Raw genomic sequence first — 19,488 nt, forward strand, 5'->3', positions numbered from 1 at the left:
GTAGGTTTATGTTTATGACCGGCCGTTGTTGCCGCATATGTAAATCAACTCGATGCGTATTAACTGTTTGGGTGCACGGGGCATGGGGCATGGGGCACGAGGCAGCATCGCTTGCACATACGCTGTATGCCTGCATATATCATCAGTCAGTCAGTCAGTCAGTCAGCCAGCCAGCCAGCCAGCCAGTAGAGTGTATACTATTGTATATGGCACAGCGTCTGCGCGTACGTGTACGTGAAGAATCTTGAATTGCAATTTCAATAACGAGACACGAAACACTTTCAAGTCAACGCTGCAATCCGATCCCACTTGCACTTGAAGCTAAGCCCGAAAGTCAAACGCCAAATAGCCGACAACAACAGCAACAGCAACAGCAACGGCAACGGCAACGGCAACTATTTTGAAAGAGAGAAATTGACTCAGAAACAAATGAAAATATGCAAACACATCAATGTCAACAGCAGAGACATGCCCTTAGCTTAACTCGTTGGCGAAGCTCCTTCACAGATGAAGCTGCATACGCCAACATGATCAGCTAGTGAATGGTTCAAAACCTCTTAAAATGTTGCCCAGGACAGCAGCTCGTCTAAGATTGCAGAATTGTCTTAAGGTTTTTTCTAAAATTGAGAAAAGTTTTATTTGTAGAAATCCAAAAACTTCTTAAAATGTGGCCCAGGACAGCAGCTCGTCTAAGATTGCAGAATTGTCTTAAAAGAGGTTTTTTCTTAAATTCAAAAAAAGTTTCATTTGTAGAAATCCAAAAACTTCTTAAAATGTGGCCCAGGACAGCAGCTCGTCTAAGATTGCAGAATTGTCTTAAAAGAGGTTTTTCTTAAATTAAAAAAAAGTTTCATTTGTAGAAATCCAAAAACTTCTTAAAATGTTGCCCAGGACAGCAGCTCGCCTGAGATTGCTGAATTGTCTTAAAAGAGGTTTTTCTTAAATTAAAAAAAAGTTTCATTTGTAGAAATCCAAAAACTTCTTAAAATGTTGCCCAGGACAGCAGCTCGCCTGAGATTGCTGAATTGTCTTAAAAGAGGTTTTTCTTAAATTAAAAAAAAGTTTCATTTGTAGAAATCCAAAAACTTTTTAAAATGTTGCCCAGGACAGCAGCTCGCCTAAAATTGCAGAATTGTCGTAAAATAAGTTTTTTTTAGTTAAGAAAAGATTCATTTGTAGAAGTCAAAAGTTGTTGAGAAGCTTTTTCGATTAAGACTCTTGAATTTTTTATGTTTGCAAACGAAATCCAATAAATTAGAATAGCTTAAGCCATCTGGAACAGAGTTCAACTGTTCACTGAACAATAGTTTTCGAGTGTCAACAAAAGCCAAAACTAAAACATAGCTCAAATAAGTGCAGAGAGATGAATGTAGGAACAACTCAATTGAACCCAATTCAAAGACAAATTAGAAGCACAGAGAGGGAGCGAGCAATAGAGAGAGATAAGGCCTCGTTAGCTCTACTATATATAATATATATACTAAGCCCTAAACTAATGATCTCTATCAGATTTGTATGTTGAATAGAAGGAAACAGTTAATGCAGTTGCCAGCTGTGGGACTCTGTGCAAGCATTCAAGTCGCGCAGCTGCTAAGCCTAATCAAGAATATATATATATAAACATAGCATAATAACTCGGCCACGCCTCCTTCAGCCCTTGCAGGCATTCGAATCGTACAGAAGTTGATCGTTTGGCCAGCTCAGCTGCAGTCGGCAAACATTCTGATCTGTTTAGATGTCCATATTTGGCGATATATTATAAGTCATAGCACAAACTATTGGAGCGCTGTCGTGAAGGCGACAGTCACCGTCAACGTCACCGTCAACGGCAGCGTCACAGCCACAGCGAATGCAATTGGAAGCCTCAATAAGCGCTCTTCACTCGAACTGACCCACACAAACCGTTTGCTGTTTGCTTTGCTCTGCGCTGTTACGTGTTAATGGGGCATGCCAGTGGCGGCAAGGGAGAGCGGGGCTGCTGTGGCTGGCAGACGATAGTCTTATGGGTATATTTTTGGCAAAGCTGATCAGTGGGGATGACGTCGTCGAGGCGGTTCCATGGCTGTTTGGCGTTGCTTTCTTTGTTTGCGTGGCGACGGCAGCATCGATAAATGGTCGAATATTTAAAGCGGAAGTGTTTGCATGATGTGTAAGATGCTCGCAGTTATGACAGAGAGTCGGACGGATGGACGGACGGACGAAGTTGAAGCAGAGAAAATTCACATGCGATGAGTTGGACTCTAAACTTGGCATTCGGCTCAGAGGTTTGCGTGGAAACGAGACCATGGAAATTTATTACTTTATAAGGCCTCTCTCTCTCCCTCTCTCTCTCTCTCTCTCTGTGAGAGTAAATGGAGCAGTGAAAGACACTGAATTGACTAAATATGATGTGATGAGGCAGATCGAAGAGCAAGCAAGACGAAGAAGCATGTGAGTGCATACGTAGGTGCATCGATTAGTCAGGTGTAATTAGTCTATGCATATAGATGGCATACAGTTGTTAGATATGCACCTGACTGAATCAGTAATTAACTAGCTGCTGGCACGTGATAGCTGTGCATTGTGTCTGGCCATTGATTCATCGTTTGGGGCTTTTGGCCAACTTATGTAAATGCAAATACCGCAAAGGTGACTAACAGAATCTCTGAAGCCCTTGCCCCACCTCGGCTGCTGCCTTCACAGCAAATATTATTGCAATGATTTGTTTTAGGGTCAGAGACAATCTTGATTACTCCACGCAGACGCTGCCATAGCTACTTAGGTGTTTCAACTCGACCAGTGACGTTCTCTTTCTTTAAGCTCTAGCACACACACACACACACACACACATACACTTACAACATACAGCTCCCCATGGTAATTCGCGCACGCGACAACTGTCGACACATTATACGCGACGAGGCAACAGTTCGAGCGACGCGGTTAAGCGAAAAAAAGCAAAGCAACAACAACAGCAAGCAACTGCGCACACACACACACACACACACACACACGCACGCACGCTCTCTGCTTACGCAGCGACTGCGCGTGGGCTGCAGATGGGCTTCACTATGGGAACTTAATTGCCTTCGTCTAGCTGGACTTTCTTCATGAAACTTTCATCTCATAACTATGGCATCCAGCTAGCTGCCTTAATGTGCCAAAGCTGAAATTAACCATTTTTTGATATCGAAAATTAGATATATAAAAAATCGAAATATTCATTTCAGAAGCACACACACTAAATCTAAAGTCAGCATTAATGTATTCAAGCTACGCTTAAAATGCGAAGGCAAATTATAGATTTTGATTCATCGAAAAATAAGAGAAATTTGTACATTTGGTCTATACCATTATCCAGTCCAGTATTCAAACGGACATGGCTAGATCGGCCCAGCTCTGCTCAAGAGCATTAATATTTGATGGGGTCTGCCACGCTTCCTTCTGTCTGTTACAGGCGTTATCATACGCTCCACTCCCGCATTCAATGGGTTCACGCTCGCGTTATCAATTAGTCATCGCTTTGCTCCCAGAGAGCGTCCGTCATCTGGTCGCTACGTCTGATCGCGTAATGTCACACGGCAGGGCACTTTGACGCTGACGTTGATTGCTCCACTGACAATCATCGAATTCAATTATGCCGACAGGCGATAAATATAGCGCCAGGTTGGCAATGCAAATATAAATAGATCCTGTCACTTGACTAATCGCTGCTATCGTCGGCGTCACCTAACGGCTCCCCTCAACACATGAGTCAGCGCCGAATGTTCGTATCTTCTATTGCCTCAACATAACTCATTTTTCCTGTCATAGCTGTCTCTGTGTGTGAGTGTGAGTGTGTGTAAGTGAGGGTGCGTGTGTCACCATGGGCAATTAATCGATTGTGCTTCCCATTCTAGTTTAAAAAAAAGAGGGCTTATCACTGCCAAATTCATGGTACTAATTACACTGTTCAACAGATTGAGTCAGGGCTGCAGGCACAGTCGCATCAGCTTCGCTCACACTCACTTAGCCCATTGACCTACTAGAAATAATGTCGACCCAGCCGCTTGTCACTTGAGATCTGTAGAGCTGAGACCCAAGCTGAGACAGCGCTTGCCTATGACCAGTCGGCATTTGAGGATTTCCTTATCAGCCAAGTGCAGACACATCAATAACGTCGGCCACCGTGCCCTCTGATACTATGAAAATAGAACTTAGTTATGTCTTTATTTGCTTGGCATTTGGCGTTGATTTATTTTTAGCTTGACTATGTTTACTTCGCCTGGATATTAGCAACAAATTTGTTGTTATCCCATACTATTTGAGTTAGCGGAAAAACAAGGCACAATAACAAATCGGACTCGATGCTTAAGCCAGGTACCAAGGCAAGGCAGGTACAAGCTAAGAAGATAATAAACATTATAATTATAATTTCTATGCATTGCTATCACAATTACGACTTGGCAGATTCATTCGTCTGTTGAAGTCATTACCAGCCTGCCCAATTGCGATAGGAAAAGTTTTCCATTGAATTAAGTCACTCGTTTCTTAATCGAAACTGTCAAACCTATTGAGATAAGGCTCATTTAAGTTTTTATAGCCCTCATTAACCGTTGGACCCCAGCGACCAGCAACAGCCGTCACGATTTGAGCTTGACGAGACTTGTTCAATCTTGTATATATATAATATAATATTTATAGTATGACATATATAATATAGAATAGAGAAGGGAGAAGAGAGAAGAGAGAAGAAAGAAGAGAAGAGAGAAGAGAGAAGAGAGAAAAGAGAAGAGAGAAGAGAGAAGACAGAAGAGAGAAGAGAAAGAGAAAAGAGAGAAGAGAGAAGAGAAGAGAGAAGAGAGAAGAGAGAAGAGAGAAGAGAGAAGAGAGAAGAGAGAAGAGAGAAGAGAGAAGAGAGAAGAGAGAAGAGAGAAGAGAGAAGAGAAAGAAGAAAAGAGAAAAGAGAAAAGAGAGAAGAGAGAAGAGAGAATAGAGAAGAGAGAAGAGAGAAGAGAGAAGAGAGAAGTAGAGAAGCAGAAGAGAGAAGTAGAGTAAGAGAGAGAAGAGAGAAGAGAGAAGAGAGAAGAAAGAAGAGAGAAGAGAAGAGAGAAGATAGAAATAGAAAAGAAATATAGAAGTATATAAGACAGAAGATAGAAGAGAAAATATAAAAAATAGATAATATATAAGATATAATATATAAGTATATAATAGATAATATATAATATATAATATATAATATCTACTATCTCCTCTATAATATATTATATCTCATCTATAATCTATAATATCTCCTATCTACTCTCCCCATATATAATATATGATAAATAATATAAAATATAAAATATATTTATATTAATATTTTAATTTTATTTTAAACCTGCATTGCTTTATATTGAAAAGATAAAACCATTCCGAGTTGTATATTTGACCAATTGAATTAAGGCAAGACAGCAAAGTGACAGGCAAGAGGCGAGGTTAGTTGTCTAAGAGCTATCTGGCTGTAAGAGCTGTATCTGTCTAAGAGCTTGGCTTGGGCCAACTTTCCTAAATTCTTTTTCAATTCAAAGAAGGCTGCAGCCAGCTTCTATTGTGTAAATGAGGCAGTGGCGAGTGCTTGGCTACGAGATATCAAGAAACACTGATGCTGGGCGATAATTAATACTCGAGCGTCAAGCTAGGGAAATTGCATCAAAGTACAATTTTTGGCAATTGCGAAAAGATTACAAACGAGTTATGAACCTTTGCATCAAATGACAAGCCGACAGACTGTTGACTGTTACAGCTGACTGATAGGAACTATGTGCCGTTGCTGAAGTATTGACGTAGCCGCTGATACCATTGAACTGGAAAAGTCCCCCTACGTAATATCGTGGGCAATGTGTTGCTGCCGGGGGGCAAGTACGATATGGATGGATAATAGATAATAGGGAGATAGCCCTTGACGGGCGAGCGGCAGGTGGGGCGAGAAGGTGGTGGCGTGTGGACAGGGACGCCGATGTCAGCAGCGCCGACTGCGCCGTCGCGTGCGATGCCGAAGTCTACGGCATTGATTTCGTATAAATATAAATTAATGTGCACAGTTGAAAGCATGATTCAGTCTCACATAAAAGCACGCCAATGATTATCGTCGTCGGCCTGCGAATCAAATTGAACCGAACCGAGCCGAATCGAATCGCATCGCATCGCATCGCATCCAACTGAACCCAAGTCGCGGCTCAGAACTGAGACTCACAAGAGTCAAATGAAACCCAACAGTCATTAGTATTATTCAAGTTATTATCAAGTGAACGGGAGTACGGCTCCAGCCAGCATTCTAAGACATTGCCATTGCCCGAGTGATTAGCCAAAAAAAAAAAATAAAAAAAAAAAAAAACAATAACAATAAAATTAACAATAACAACAGCAACAACAACAACAACAACAGCTGCTAAAATGTGCCAAACAAGTAAGTATGAAAGCGCCCCGAGTCCAAGGTTATCGCAGGCTTTACCAAAATTTACGATCGCTTAGCCAGCGGCTGTGAAATGTTAAATCATTTTTAAAGCGATGTTCTCAGCCTTCCCGAAAGCAATAAAAACACCAAAAAAAGACAGAAAACTTCAAACGCAACAGAAGACGTAACAAAGTCGAAACAAAGTCCAAACAAAGTTGAGAATTTACGAGACCAGTGCTAAATCGAACAATTATCAATTAATATTCGCCTAGGCTACGGCAATGTCTTTGCTTAGGCAAGGCATTAAGTTAATAAATATATATATATACATAAGTATATATAGGGCAAGTCATAAGTTGTCGAGGAGCTTTAATTGGACGGCAATTAGTTAATAATCTAGCTATATTAATCGCTGTCTTAATCTGGCCAGCCAATCTGCCTAGATAATGAACTTGCGATCGTGGTCAAAGTAAGACTTTCTCAGCCCAGATTTGTGGACACATGCCCGGTAGCACGTGCGCCGGCATTGGCACTGTTGCTCTTGTTGTTATCCAACGCAAAGTCGCTGACCTAGGTCAACAGCAAACGATTGTGCTTGTGCAGTCGCTGGTGGTGCCGCTGCCGCTGCCGCTGCCGCGGTCGCTGTCGCTAGCCGGGCGCAGCTCGGCATGGCACGAGCTCGCGGGTATAAATTATTCATACGACGCGTTGCCCGCGGCCAATTGCTCAACGATGACGTCGTCGTTGCGCGCGACTTGTCTGTCTGGCCAGCGTCTGCTGCTGCTGCTGCTGCTGCGACAGCAACTGCCTTTAGCATATAAAAAAAAAAAAAAAACAGTAAAGAAAGAAAACGAAAAACCCAAAATACTCGCTCGATGACTAATCTACAAATATCTTGTGAAATTCAAGCGAAATCCAATTGATGACAAAGCCAAATGCCGTTTAACAATTATGATAAAACACACTCACGCACACACAGCCAGCTACAATTGCTCTCAATTGATTTGGCTAAAAGCGAGTACAAGCCAAGCATTTGCGCTCACGCTCTCAGCTGGAGGCTGCCTGCCAGCCGCTTATCACGCTAGGCACACGCAAACACTCACTCAATTGCGAGAGGCTGCGCGCATTGAGTGCTAATCGTTGAGTGCGAGTGCAATGTGTGAGTGTGTGAATGGATGAATGTGAGTGCGAGTGCGAGTGCGCAACTGGCCAGTTGTCGAGCAGATGCCGCAGAGCGCGCACGCCAGATCGAACGAGCCTCGCACAGTTAGTTCAGTTGATTTTAGTTTAGTTGCGATTGGTGTTAGTCTAGCTCTAATGTCCAACGGTAACATCGAACTTAATTGATTGCCTTGACTTGCGTAACTTACGTTCTATTTCGTTGCTCTGTTCGTTGCAGCAAAGCATTGCGAAAGCCAGAGACACAGCCACAGCCAAAGCGCCCGCCGTCAACAGAGTTGCAGTTGCAGCTGCAGCATCAACACTAACAGCATTCACAGCTATCAACTGCTCCTGGCGCTGGCCGCGCTGCTGATGCCATTGACACTTGCCCGCCATTTGCACGATCAGCTGCCGCTGGGCCTTGCCTACGACGATGCCGACAGCTCGAGCGCCAGTGCCAGTCTCGACAGCAGCAACTCGCTGCCCGCTTGGCACGCGAATCCCTTTTATGGTCTCGCACAGAGCTTCGGCGATGCCAGTTATGACAGCGACGCCAGCAGCAGCGGCAGCAGCGCCAACAGCGCCAACAGCGGCAGCAGCGCCAGCGGCAGCATCGATGCCGAGAGCGATAGCAGCTTTGAGCAGATGACACAGACGGCAATGAAAGCCGTTATGCGCGAGCTGCGACGCCAGCGCATCCGACACCGACGCAGCCACATGCTGACATACTTTGTCAGAGCCCAGCAGCAGCCGGATGCGGCGCCCGAGTGGGAGAATCCTTGCGGCGGCGTCTACCAGCCCGATCACATGCAGCCCAAGGAAATGGATAGCTCCGCACGCACCAACAAGCGCAAGGTAATTATCCACGTGATGCCGAGTGAGGGCCATGCCTCAAGCTGGTTCACAATTGACAATTCGCAGTCGCAGTCGCAGTTCACAATAGAGTTAGTCTAATTGCGCTACAATCCATTCCAGATCCGCTTGCAGTACCTGAAGGCGCTGCGCAACAACACGAGAAGCGAACTGGCAGCTATAAGCAATGACGCCAATCTGGATTACGGCGACATTCAGGCCTGGCAGCGCGAGTACAAGTTCCTGCCGAACATGACGCGTCCCACAAAGGTGAGTGGCAACACGAAACAGAAAGAAAGAAATGAAGAGGCGCAAAATGCAGCATGCAAAATGATCGACGCGTCCGTCGACCGGGACCTGCTCCGCCCTGGGCGGCTTAGACCAGTTTCCGTCGACTCGCCGAACGGCATTTGCATTTGCATTTGCCCTTTTTGTTGTTGTATTGCAATTGACTAACTGTAGCCCCCACCCTCTGCTTCTCTCTCTCTCTCTCTCTCCGTCTCTGTCTCTCGCTTTCTCCCTCTATGTGGGATTTGGACCAATTACAGGTGAAGCTGCAGTTCTGGTACAGCGACGTGCAAACATTTGTGGGCAGCTTCGCCTATTTGGGCAAGGCGCACTACAAATACCAGAAGGAACACCAGCTGCCACTGGGCAAGGCCACCGAGGAGCTGCACAAGCTGCTCGTCAGCGCCCGCAGGGTGCTCTGCGAAATTGAGACCACCATCAATGCATCCTATCCGTACAGCAATGCCGCCAAGCTCAGCCAGGTGAGCAAGGCCGAGATGCGTGAGAGCCTCAAGTTCTACACGCCCGCCGACGGCAGCAAGGAGGCCGACAAGCGCGATCTCAAGTTCACCAAGCAGCTGTACTATCAATACTTGGACAACATGTGGAAGTCGCTGCGTCGGGCGCTGGGCAAGCACCAGCGCAGCAGCTCGGAGCATCGCCAGCACAGCTCCTCCGCCGCCAGTTCCCGCCAGAGCGTCGAGAGCAGCAGCTCGGCTCACTCGGCAGCGCACTCGGCAGCGGCAGCGGCAGCCGGCACGCGCAACGACAGCGGCTGCTCCAACTTCGGCGATTGTTAAGCCCAGCGCCAACAACTGCTCGAATAACATCTGACCTGCATCCAGTATTAGCGCCCAGTGCTGTGCACAGTTCCTAGTTGCGCCAACCATTGAAACGATGAATTTCACAAATGCCATTATATAATTTAATGAATGACCCGCCCCCGGCCCCCCGCTCGACCGCTCCCCTCTCCAAGAGCTTAACTTATTTATTTATTTAATATTTATGTTAGAACTGTTTAGTGGTATATATATCAAAGTATAATCACAGCTACTTCCGTTGATCGGATAGTTATGATCACACACACACACGCACACACGCACACACACACACACACACACATTATTTATTTACTGTTCAAATGACATATTGCCATTTCCAGTTAACTTCTTAATTTATAATGTATGTGGTAAAGTAGTTTATTTATTTAATTATTTATTTATTTATTTATTTACATATTTATTGTATTTTTTTTTCAATTTTGTTTTTGCATTTCACCTTAACACATAACTTATTTAATCATCAACAACAACAAGTCGACAAGAAACAAATCAAAAATGTATAGATACACTGTGATTTATTTTAAGTAATCATCTACATTTTTTTTATAGCCTGAACCCATTCAAATGTGTGTAACAGGCAGAAGGAGGCGTGGCAGACCTCGCAAAGATCAGGCAGACAAGCCGAGTCGATCTAGCCATATCCGTATGTCCGTCCGTCCGTCTGTCGATAACTGTTCCCATGTTGATCAAAATGCAGCTATTAAACTATATAACGCACATCTTCGGGCCTAAAGTATCCAAAGTTTTCTGCATATTCAATACAATTTTCATATTTGTTATACTTAGGATAACGGCTCCAAATTCCATTAGATTCTTTAAATTCACGTTCAGTTCCAAATTTAGCCAATATGTCACAGAGTTAGGATGACAAATATTCGATAGAATACATAGATCATATGCTGAAAGTTTCATTGAAATCCATTGAGTAACACAGGAGTAATCAAACAAAACGTTTGGCCAACTCGCCGCAGCGCCCAGCGCACGCAGCTTTCCCATACGTGTGCACACACACATTCAAATGCGTGCATTTTGCGCTATTGAATTGTGCCTGTTTGTCAGCTGCTGCTCGAGCAAGCAGTGCAGCGGCGCTTGATGCCCGAAGTGTTCTGTGTTCAAATCCAGGGATAGTTGAGCTTTTTTTTGTTTTTTTTTATACCCTGAGCCCATTGTTCAAATATGAAGTGGATCGGACAGGGTTCAAGATATCTCCTATTCGGCCAGCCCGACTAGAGCTTTCTAGCTTAGTTCTTAGTGAGAATGAAACAAATACAAATACTTATAATATATTTATGAAACAGCGAAAATAAAAACTAAAAAAAAAAAACAAACACACTATCCATGTATTAAAAAAAAAAATTATATATATAAGTGCATAAGAACATAAAAATAAAATATATATGTGTATATATTAAAAAATATATGCGAATTAACAGGCATTTTATATTTTAGATTATGCTTAGATACTTGACTTCCAACTTAGTATATGTAAATGGATTTGTGGCATTAGATTATGTGGCATTACCTATTTGCAAAGTAAATTCAAGCAGGATCTTAATTGTTGAATAACTTTTCTTCTAGCTGGATTTTCTTAATGAAATTTTCATGACTATGGCATTCAGCTGCCTTTATTTGCCAAAGCACAAGACAAGGCTCTAATAGTTGAAACTAACCATTTTTGTATACTTTAAAGGAGAAAGTGGGATGGTTTCCAAAATCCGAAACATATAAAATATCTATCTATATTCATTACAGAAGCCTACACAGTAAATCTAAAGTCGCCATCATATACAAAGGCAACGAAGGCAAATTATCGATTTTTATCGATGGAAAAACATTTTGTAAAACTTGTAAACTTGGTCTATACGAGCATCCATTGAAAAGTCTAGTGTTTATGCGACGTGGCTAGATCGATTCAGCTACATATAGAATAAGAATATATTTACTTTATGGGGTCTGCCACGCCCTCTTCAGATGATATATCACATAATTGCGCGCACTAGTTGACAATTGAAGTTCAATTTCTTTGGTCTCTTGGCCTTTGCTAGTTGCTGCTCTGCTCTGAGCAGCTGTTGCAGAATTCTTTTATTTTCCAACAGCGACACTCAGTCGACGATCAGCCAATGCCATTTTCTAGATTTCCCTATTTCAGCGACTTCTCCCTGGGAAGTTGAGGCGGCAAACTAGAATCAAGCTTAACTTTGATTTGCCAAGGACTTTAGTTGCATCGCAAGCGAGTAAATGAAATCACTTAATGAAAGCCAAAGTCACTGAGAGCCGTCACTGAGTCAGTGACTGATGCCTCCTGGAGTCATGCAGATCTGCAAAGGCAAGCCAAATTGATACCAGGTGACTTAAGGGAAGAAAGCATAGATTCAGTTCATAGATCCAACAGTGAAGTTAGTATAACCTTTGTGAATTCAAAAACGTTATCTAAAAATCAAGTTTAATGATTTTTGTTATATTTCACGTTTCTTTTAGAGTTAATCAAGTTTAACTCATATTTGAATAAACACATATATTTCTGATATCAATTAAACTATGTTTTTTGAATAAAAAATTGCCTGACTTTCATATTTAAATATGATTGTAGTCATAAGTCTAATATATAGCAGCCTGATCCATACAATGGCAATATATGTAGTTAGAACTTGCATTCATGGCATATATATATATATATATTTGGCAATTCAGACGGCTTTAGTGATGCAGCTGAATCGAGCTGAAGACAAAAAGTCTTCAAAGTTCGCACAGGCCAAGGGCTTGGGGTGAGAAGTTCATTTGCCTTTGCTGTGTTATCGCTACCTGTTGGCTGCGCAGTTCCTTGAGTGGAATGTGCTTTGGGTTGAGCTCAGATAAATATGCCTTATTGGCACACTTAACTGTGCGTTTCCGGTTAAACAGGCATATGAAGTTGCTTCCGGTCGCAATCCGGCACGCAGCGATAACTGAAGAATCTGCGCAATTTTAATTGGCGCTATCAAACACTGGCCAAGAGCTGGTCAAGTGGCGTGCATTGGATAGCGATACCAATACCAATCGTTTCCGTTTCCACTTCACGTACCACAGCGGTCACGACGGGCTTCAATAATCAAACGATTGAAGTTGGCCGCTTTCTGGACTAAGGTCTTATCAACAATTGTCTCGCTTATTCATGCACCAGGCATGCAATGCGCAAATAGAGCTAAAAAAGCGATTAAAATAGTTGCAATAGCCGAGATATTTAAGCACTGAGTGCTTCCACTTGATACTGATACGACACGTTGTCCGCACCTGCCTATCGGAGACACACACTCGCTGGCGTAGTAAGGACACAGACCTGAAATAGTCTAGCATACTCTTAGGTGAAGCAGAGCAAATAACAAGCAGAGCACTGCTTGCATGTCTGACCTTTTTATGGCAAATCGAAACTTTCATTAGTTTCGCAAGTGGTATACAGATGGCGCTGTGGAGCTTTTTACTGCTGTTATCTGAGGGAAATTTAAGCTCTTAAACATTTCCCTAACTGCAAGAGTCAGCGCCTCTGTTATCTACGAAATCATAAATATCTACATAAGTACATTGTATAATGGGCTGTAATTCGTTTGCCACGCCCCCGCACTCACCCACAAATATAGTTTAATATGAGTTTGTTCATTTCTTGCTGGCTAAATATGGAAAGCCAGATAATTCCATGTCGCATTGGATAGCACACTAAGACATGACTATACACACTTACACACACACACACACGAAATGCTTTATACACACAATAAATTCAATTAAGAACGCATTGTAAATATTGTCACACCTTTTGACTAAAGTCAACACACGGCCCAAGCACTACAAAGTTTTTAAGTTTTTTGCTCCAGTTTGTAGACATGTCTCATGTTGTTGCTTTTGTTGTTGTTACGTCGAGTTTCCTTTTATAGAATTATTAAATAAATTTCTCGAGCTGCATGTTAAGAGCAAAAAACAACACGTTCCATTTATACAAATTAAATTACATTAATTCTTTTTATTGTTCTGTCACAAAAAGTGTGTTAAATATTTGTAAAATATTTATGTATATTTTATTAAATTATCTGCTAGGTATTTTTGCTATAAATGTCAGCTTTTGAAGTTTGCAATGTAAAATCTTTCAGCTGAAACCAAACTCAACCTATTTTTATCAACAAATTACAAAGAAAAGAGCGAGTCTTTGCTGGTTGCATGCCGTCGGCAAGTCGACAGGTTGGATAGTTAACACTTTTGAAGCAGATTTCTATTCTGAACAGATTCACACGTTGCTGCCACAAAGACCACCTTGCGCTGAGGAAATATCGAACTTGTTAAGTTCTTCCATATATCTATAGTTAGAGACAGACGAAACAAGCCACCAACTATCACTGCCAACTATACTCCCACTCCAAACGTACTCGCTCGTCGACTCTGCCACAGAAGCAGCTGTAAAAGGCTCAAGAGAATTGGCCCTTCACTCTTACCACATCGTTTTATTTAATTTTCATCTCATTCCCAGCTAAAAGCCTCGTTCACGTGAATAAACTCTAATTTTATTACATTTTATCATTCATTTTCCAGCACAGTTTAGTTTTATAAAAAAATGGAATTAAAAAATATTAAGTTTAGTTTTAAAAAAAAAAAACAAAAAACAATTAAATTTAAAGTGTTATTAATTAAATAATTAAGAAATAAAATTATTTTTATAAAAAACAAAAAATAATTTGAGAAGAAGCTTAGTTTTTCATAAAATAATTTAAAAAACTGTAAATTTTATAAAAACCTAAGAAAAATATAAAAAAAATTTTAATATTAAAAAAATTTTAAAAATTTATTTTATAAAAAAAAAAACAAGTTTGAGCTAAATTTTATAAAAAAAAAAAACAATTAATAAAAAATAATAAATTAAAAAAAAGTTCAATTTCATAAGGAAAAAAGTAAATCCAAAATAAGGATAAGTTTAATAAAAACTAAAAAATTAAAAAAAAAATGTGTTCCATTTTATAAAAAAGTAAGCAAATTTAATTTAAAATAAGTAAAAATAAAAAATGAAGGTTTTTATAAAAACCAAAAAGATTAAAAAATTAAAAAATATAATTTACTTGAAAACAAATACATTTTTTATAAAAAAAAATGCACTATCTAGTTTTGCGCAACATTTTTATATTTCGTTTTTTTCTTTAAGGGTTTTTTATAACACATTTTCGAAGCACCAAACAATGTAATAAAAATGAAATTATCATAGCACAAAAAAATAACAAAATAGAGAACTAGAATTATTAATTGTTTACGCATAAACATGTTATTGACGACCGCCTCCTTATGCCTCCATGTGAACTGTACTATGAGCAAAGCACAAAGCAAATGCAATCCGTGGGAAACCATGGCAGAGAATTCGCAGTCAACGACATCGCTGATCAAGCAGCAAAACACGGAAATAAATTATAATTAATGTGAACAAGCAAATTTAATATATAACAACATTTAAGCCGCAGCTTTGCTTATATCTGATATATTTTTAAAATATATTTTTAATATACATTTTTTTATATATATTTTATATTTTATTATATTATATATTTTTCATATCATTTGTATTTTTTTTTATATTTTATATATATTTTATATTATAGTATATATTTTTTATTATATATATATTTTTATTTATTTTTTTGTTTTATTTTTACAGACTGTTTACTGCATAGATCTTGCCCTAGTCAAGCGTTCTTCAGGGCTTCAACATTTTCCACAGCTTTTTCTGTATGGATCGCCGAAAAGTCTGAATTGAAAATTGTAAAGGAAATTGTGGGAACTCAACATGTTGGTCTCATGCGGCAAGCAAAAAAGTGAAACACCTTTCAGATGCAGCTCAAGCCATAGACACTTCCCACAGAAGAACCAAGCCGCACTCTGACTTAACACAGCTCTAGTTAACACACTCTCGACCACATTGCTGCGAGAGACAAGCTGCATATCAGTGGGTAGACCGATTTGCATACAAAAAAAGCCAAGCTGAGCGAGCATAAACGAAAATCAAAGTAAATGCATGGAGACCCTTGGACGAATGCATGAAAAATAATATATATCTGTGTAGATGCGGATAGAGCTAAGGCCAAAGCTGAGGCTGAAGATGCATGCAAAGTGAAGTGCAGCGGGGCTGATTGAAGGATGAGACAATTGTATGCTGTGTGTGCTGCAGCTCGACTGCCCTACATAGCAGTTGGCCCCTGTGCTCCTAATGATTATAACTTGGTTACGATGACGACACTGAATGGCTGGCTGACTGGCTGCTTGGATATATTGCTGACAATGTTGGCGCCATTAAAACTAACGAGGTAGCGGCGTGCCACTTTAATGAATATCAGGTTAATGAATATTTTATAGAAATGACGACAGTTGCAGTTGCAGCAGCTGCAGCAGCTGCAGCAGATTCTGGCAGCATGCAAAGCACAAGCTGCTCACTCGCTGCTCGATTGGGCTTTAAGTTTCGATGGAATTCAGCTGCTGCAACAGCTCCAACTGCGACTCCTCCGCCTCGTCGCCGGCCTCGCTCCTTGCTGCAGCAGTCAATAAAAATTGCATTGCATAGCAAAAGGGGCACGTAGTTTAATTTGGCTTGCTTCGTGAATGAGTACAATTGAAATGAATAGAAATGTGTGAGCTGAAGTGAATAAGACAGCCAAGTCGATGCCAAATCCCAAACACACACACACACACACACATCGAGCAGGCTACGTGTGTGCCACTGACAAATTGAGCGTGGGCGACGAGTTGACGCTGGCCAGCAGCGCAGCAGACCGACAATGAAGCCGCTTCCTGAAATATGTGCACAGCGCCAACAAGTGCAACAGCAGCTGCTGCTGCTGCTGCTGCTTGCCCCTCCTCGCTGCCCAGGCGTATTTACATGCGAATGTGCAAAGCTCACTAAATTATGCACATTAATGCCGCAAGCCGCAAAGTCGACATCCACTCGCCGCGCCACATCCGAGCAAACATCGCTACACAGGACTCGGCGCTGGCTTCTAACGCCTTATCCTTTGATTCGGTTTCCTGCAACGGTTACGCCAGCTAATCGCAAAGCAAATATTCAAGAAGTTTGCTAGGGCCAACTCGAATACCTTCTCAGACACCGTGTTGGCACAGCAAATGCCCCAGCCCACTGAAGCTGGCTCAAAATGAGTCCAGCAACTGAGCGTAGGGCAGCGAAGGAACAGGCCGAGGAAGAGGATCAGGAGCAGGAGAGGGAGAGGGAGCAAGAAGCGGAAAAGGAGAAAGAAAGGGCAAAGCAAGGGGAACAGAATCAGAAAGAGGATCAGGAGCGTGAAGAGAAGCTGGAGGAGGAACAGGAAGAGAAGCAGGGAAAGGAGCAGAAAGAGGGGTAGGAACAGGAGCGGAAAGAGGAGCAGAAAGACGAGCAGGAGAGGGAATCAGGAGCAGGAATAAGAGAAGAAGCAGAAGAAGGAGGAGGAGGAGAAGGACCAAGAGCTTTTCGCTCGTTCGTCTCAACAGGAAAAGGAGCAAGCACAGAGAAACAGAAAAGGAACAGGAGCAGAGAGAGGAGCTGAATCAAGAAGAGAAATAAAATCAGGACGCGAGAGGAGGAGCAGGAACAGCCGAGCAACCGGAGGATCAGAAAGCAGTCAAAAAAAAGGTAACAGGAGCAGAAGGAGCAGGGAGAGGAGCAGGAACAGGATGACTGTCTATTAAAGGCAGCCCAGAATGATGGGGCGAGCAGCAGCTCAGCTCAGGCTGAGGTGTCAGGGCATCCCCCTGTCGGACAGTCCCAGCTCGCGCACTGCTCGCTCTATTTGGAATTGAATGATATTATTAACCAGGAATATATGCATATCCACTAAGCAATGGCAGGGCACAAGTTTCACATCCCATTCAAAAAGTGTTATATTTCAAAGCAGCAAATCAAAAGTCGACGATTTGTAATTAGTTTTCCATTTGATAAATAAATGAACGGAAAATTGAGCTATGATTTCACAGTCAATGCATGTGTGTGTGGGTGTGCGTGTGTGTAGGAAATCAATATTAAATGGGGTAGATTGATAGCTGTGAGCAGCAAAAAACTGTCTCAAAATTAGCATTGACAGACTGAAGTCCATTTGGCCAACTGTTTCGAGTTGCGAGTTGCGAGTTGCAAGTTGCCAGTTGCGAGTCTTAATAGATACATAATGCATGGACAGGGCGAGTCGGGTAATTGCCATTGGTTAATGGTGTCGTTGCTGTCGAAGGGCTTACGAATAATTCAATGGACTTTAAGTTGGCCCAGTGATTGGCCATTGATTTGCTGCGTGGGAGCTTGGCCCGGGCCCGGGGCGGATTGCCCGCGGCGCACGTCCTTTTGTGGCTGCCTATCCCCAAGGCCTTCAACTCCGCCAAGCCAAAGCAGAAACGTGCATAAAACTGCTTCCCCCCGCTGCGACGCAGCTCCGGCTGGGGCCGAGTGCGCAGGTGACAGAGCTCAGCTTTTGGCCAAACGTCGAGATGGAAATTCAATTAAATCACATGTTTACTCAATCAGCCAATAACCAAAGCCAAACTGTTTGCGTTTTCTTAAACTTCTAACAGCTCAGCTCAGAAAGAACTTTGGCGTATACACAAGAGAAAACAGCAGTCGGCTAATAGCCATGAAATGAGAGCAACAGGAAAAGCTAATAGAGTGAGCTCAAGCTTGACATACAAAGGAGTTTTCCATTTAGCTTTGTCAAAGTGTTTGAACAGAGTCAACAAGAAAATTCTTTAATAGCTCTGAAATGAAAATGGAATCGGGGCAGACTGCATAAGTGATGCATACTCATATACTATATATACTAATATATATACTTGTGTATATACTATATACATTTGAGGCGCTCAAACATCATTTTGCTGCACTTAATTGTCTCAGACGCCAGCTCTAGTGAGGCCTTTGCTTCTTAGAGGTTCACAGCTTTGACAATTTATTTGGCAGCTGATCAAATGTCCTTAAATTATTAAATCATTGAAGTTATTTTTATTGATATTTAACTCATATTTCCTTACTCTCTTATTAACTCAACTTGTGCAGCTCTAAGATAAGCAAGCTGCAAGTCAGCTCTAGATATATTTATTACCTTTTCTATTCAACAATATTCAATCTTATCAGCCTTCGAGCGTTCTTATTAGCAATCTAATTAGCTGCGCTGGCTGCTTGGCTGCATATCTGGAGCTGTGTCGAACAATGAGTTATGCAACTTATGAAGGCTTCGCCAGATGCCTAGAGAGGCCGAGAGCAATCAATACTCCTGCAAGACTCGAGTTCAGTTTAACAAAGCTTCTGCTAAGCAGGAGTGACAATGGCTGCTGTCCTACTATAGTTATGCATGTAGCCAACTGATACAATTTGCACTAATCAACTCAACGTTAGTTTCTAATTAGCTCACGTAAGGCATAGGAAGACTAAAAAGGCACGACTCACTGCAGTTCCCATACATATTACATAAATCAAGCTGCAAGCTAAGTCTCTGACAACAATAAGTCTATTGTTGCGCCAATGCCTTTGCGCGCAAATTCCCCTAATTATGTGCTCCGCTCGCAACGTAATACGCCAAGAGAAACTGACTGCAACTGTCAGATAATTGGGTTGTGGCAAATATATATATATAAATCAGAATGTCGAATTTGATTAGGAAAGTGCATCTAGAAGAATCGATTCAGTTCCTATGGGAAAGCGCATAGCGAAGTCCACAAGCAGTTGATGCTTAGGTGTGTGTGTGTCTGTGTGTGTGTGAATACACTGCACTCTGTGCATGTGAAAAGGAAGCTTACCTCATTTCATCACAGCGTTCAGGGTATTTCAGCGTCAGGCACTCCCGACTGTTGCAGTCTTTTGCAACTGAAAATTCTGCAACTTGAAGCTAAGTGACATTAGAGTGCGTCGAAGTTGATGTTGACTTCCCTTGGCAGTCCTCTCGCCTATGCCCTAAACACAGCGATAGAGTGAAG

At 41.8% G+C, this 19,488-nt stretch overlaps 1 protein-coding gene across 1 annotated transcript; it reads left to right on the top strand.

Annotated features, from left to right (window-relative positions):
• Positions 1-7,714: 7,714 nt before the first annotated feature.
• On the top strand, positions 7,715-12,489 carry LOC111593017. The gene is made up of 5 exons (XM_023305556.2): positions 7,715-7,724; positions 7,797-8,413; positions 8,546-8,680; positions 8,959-9,396; positions 12,442-12,489. Exons 1-5 carry the CDS (start codon positions 7,715-7,717, stop codon positions 12,487-12,489), a joined length of 1,248 nt encoding a protein of 415 aa, XP_023161324.2.
• The last annotated feature ends 6,999 nt before the right edge of the window (positions 12,490-19,488 follow it).

Source organism: Drosophila hydei, unplaced genomic scaffold (genome assembly GCF_003285905.1).
Source record: "Drosophila hydei strain 15085-1641.00,03,60 unplaced genomic scaffold, DhydRS2 tig00000426-arrow-arrow-pilon, whole genome shotgun sequence".
Taxonomy (NCBI): domain Eukaryota; kingdom Metazoa; phylum Arthropoda; class Insecta; order Diptera; family Drosophilidae; genus Drosophila; species Drosophila hydei.

What these genes read in the sequence shown, in the direction of transcription:
- LOC111593017 (XM_023305556.2), top strand. An exon ending in ACATGACGCGTCCCACAAAG is followed by an intron (nt 8,681 to 8,958) that starts GTGAGTGGCAAC and finishes GACCAATTACAG; the next exon opens with GTGAAGCTGCAGTTCTGGTA. An exon ending in CCGCCAGTTCCCGCCAGAGC is followed by an intron (nt 9,397 to 12,441) that starts GTCGAGAGCAGC and finishes CCGGTTAAACAG; the next exon opens with GCATATGAAGTTGCTTCCGG.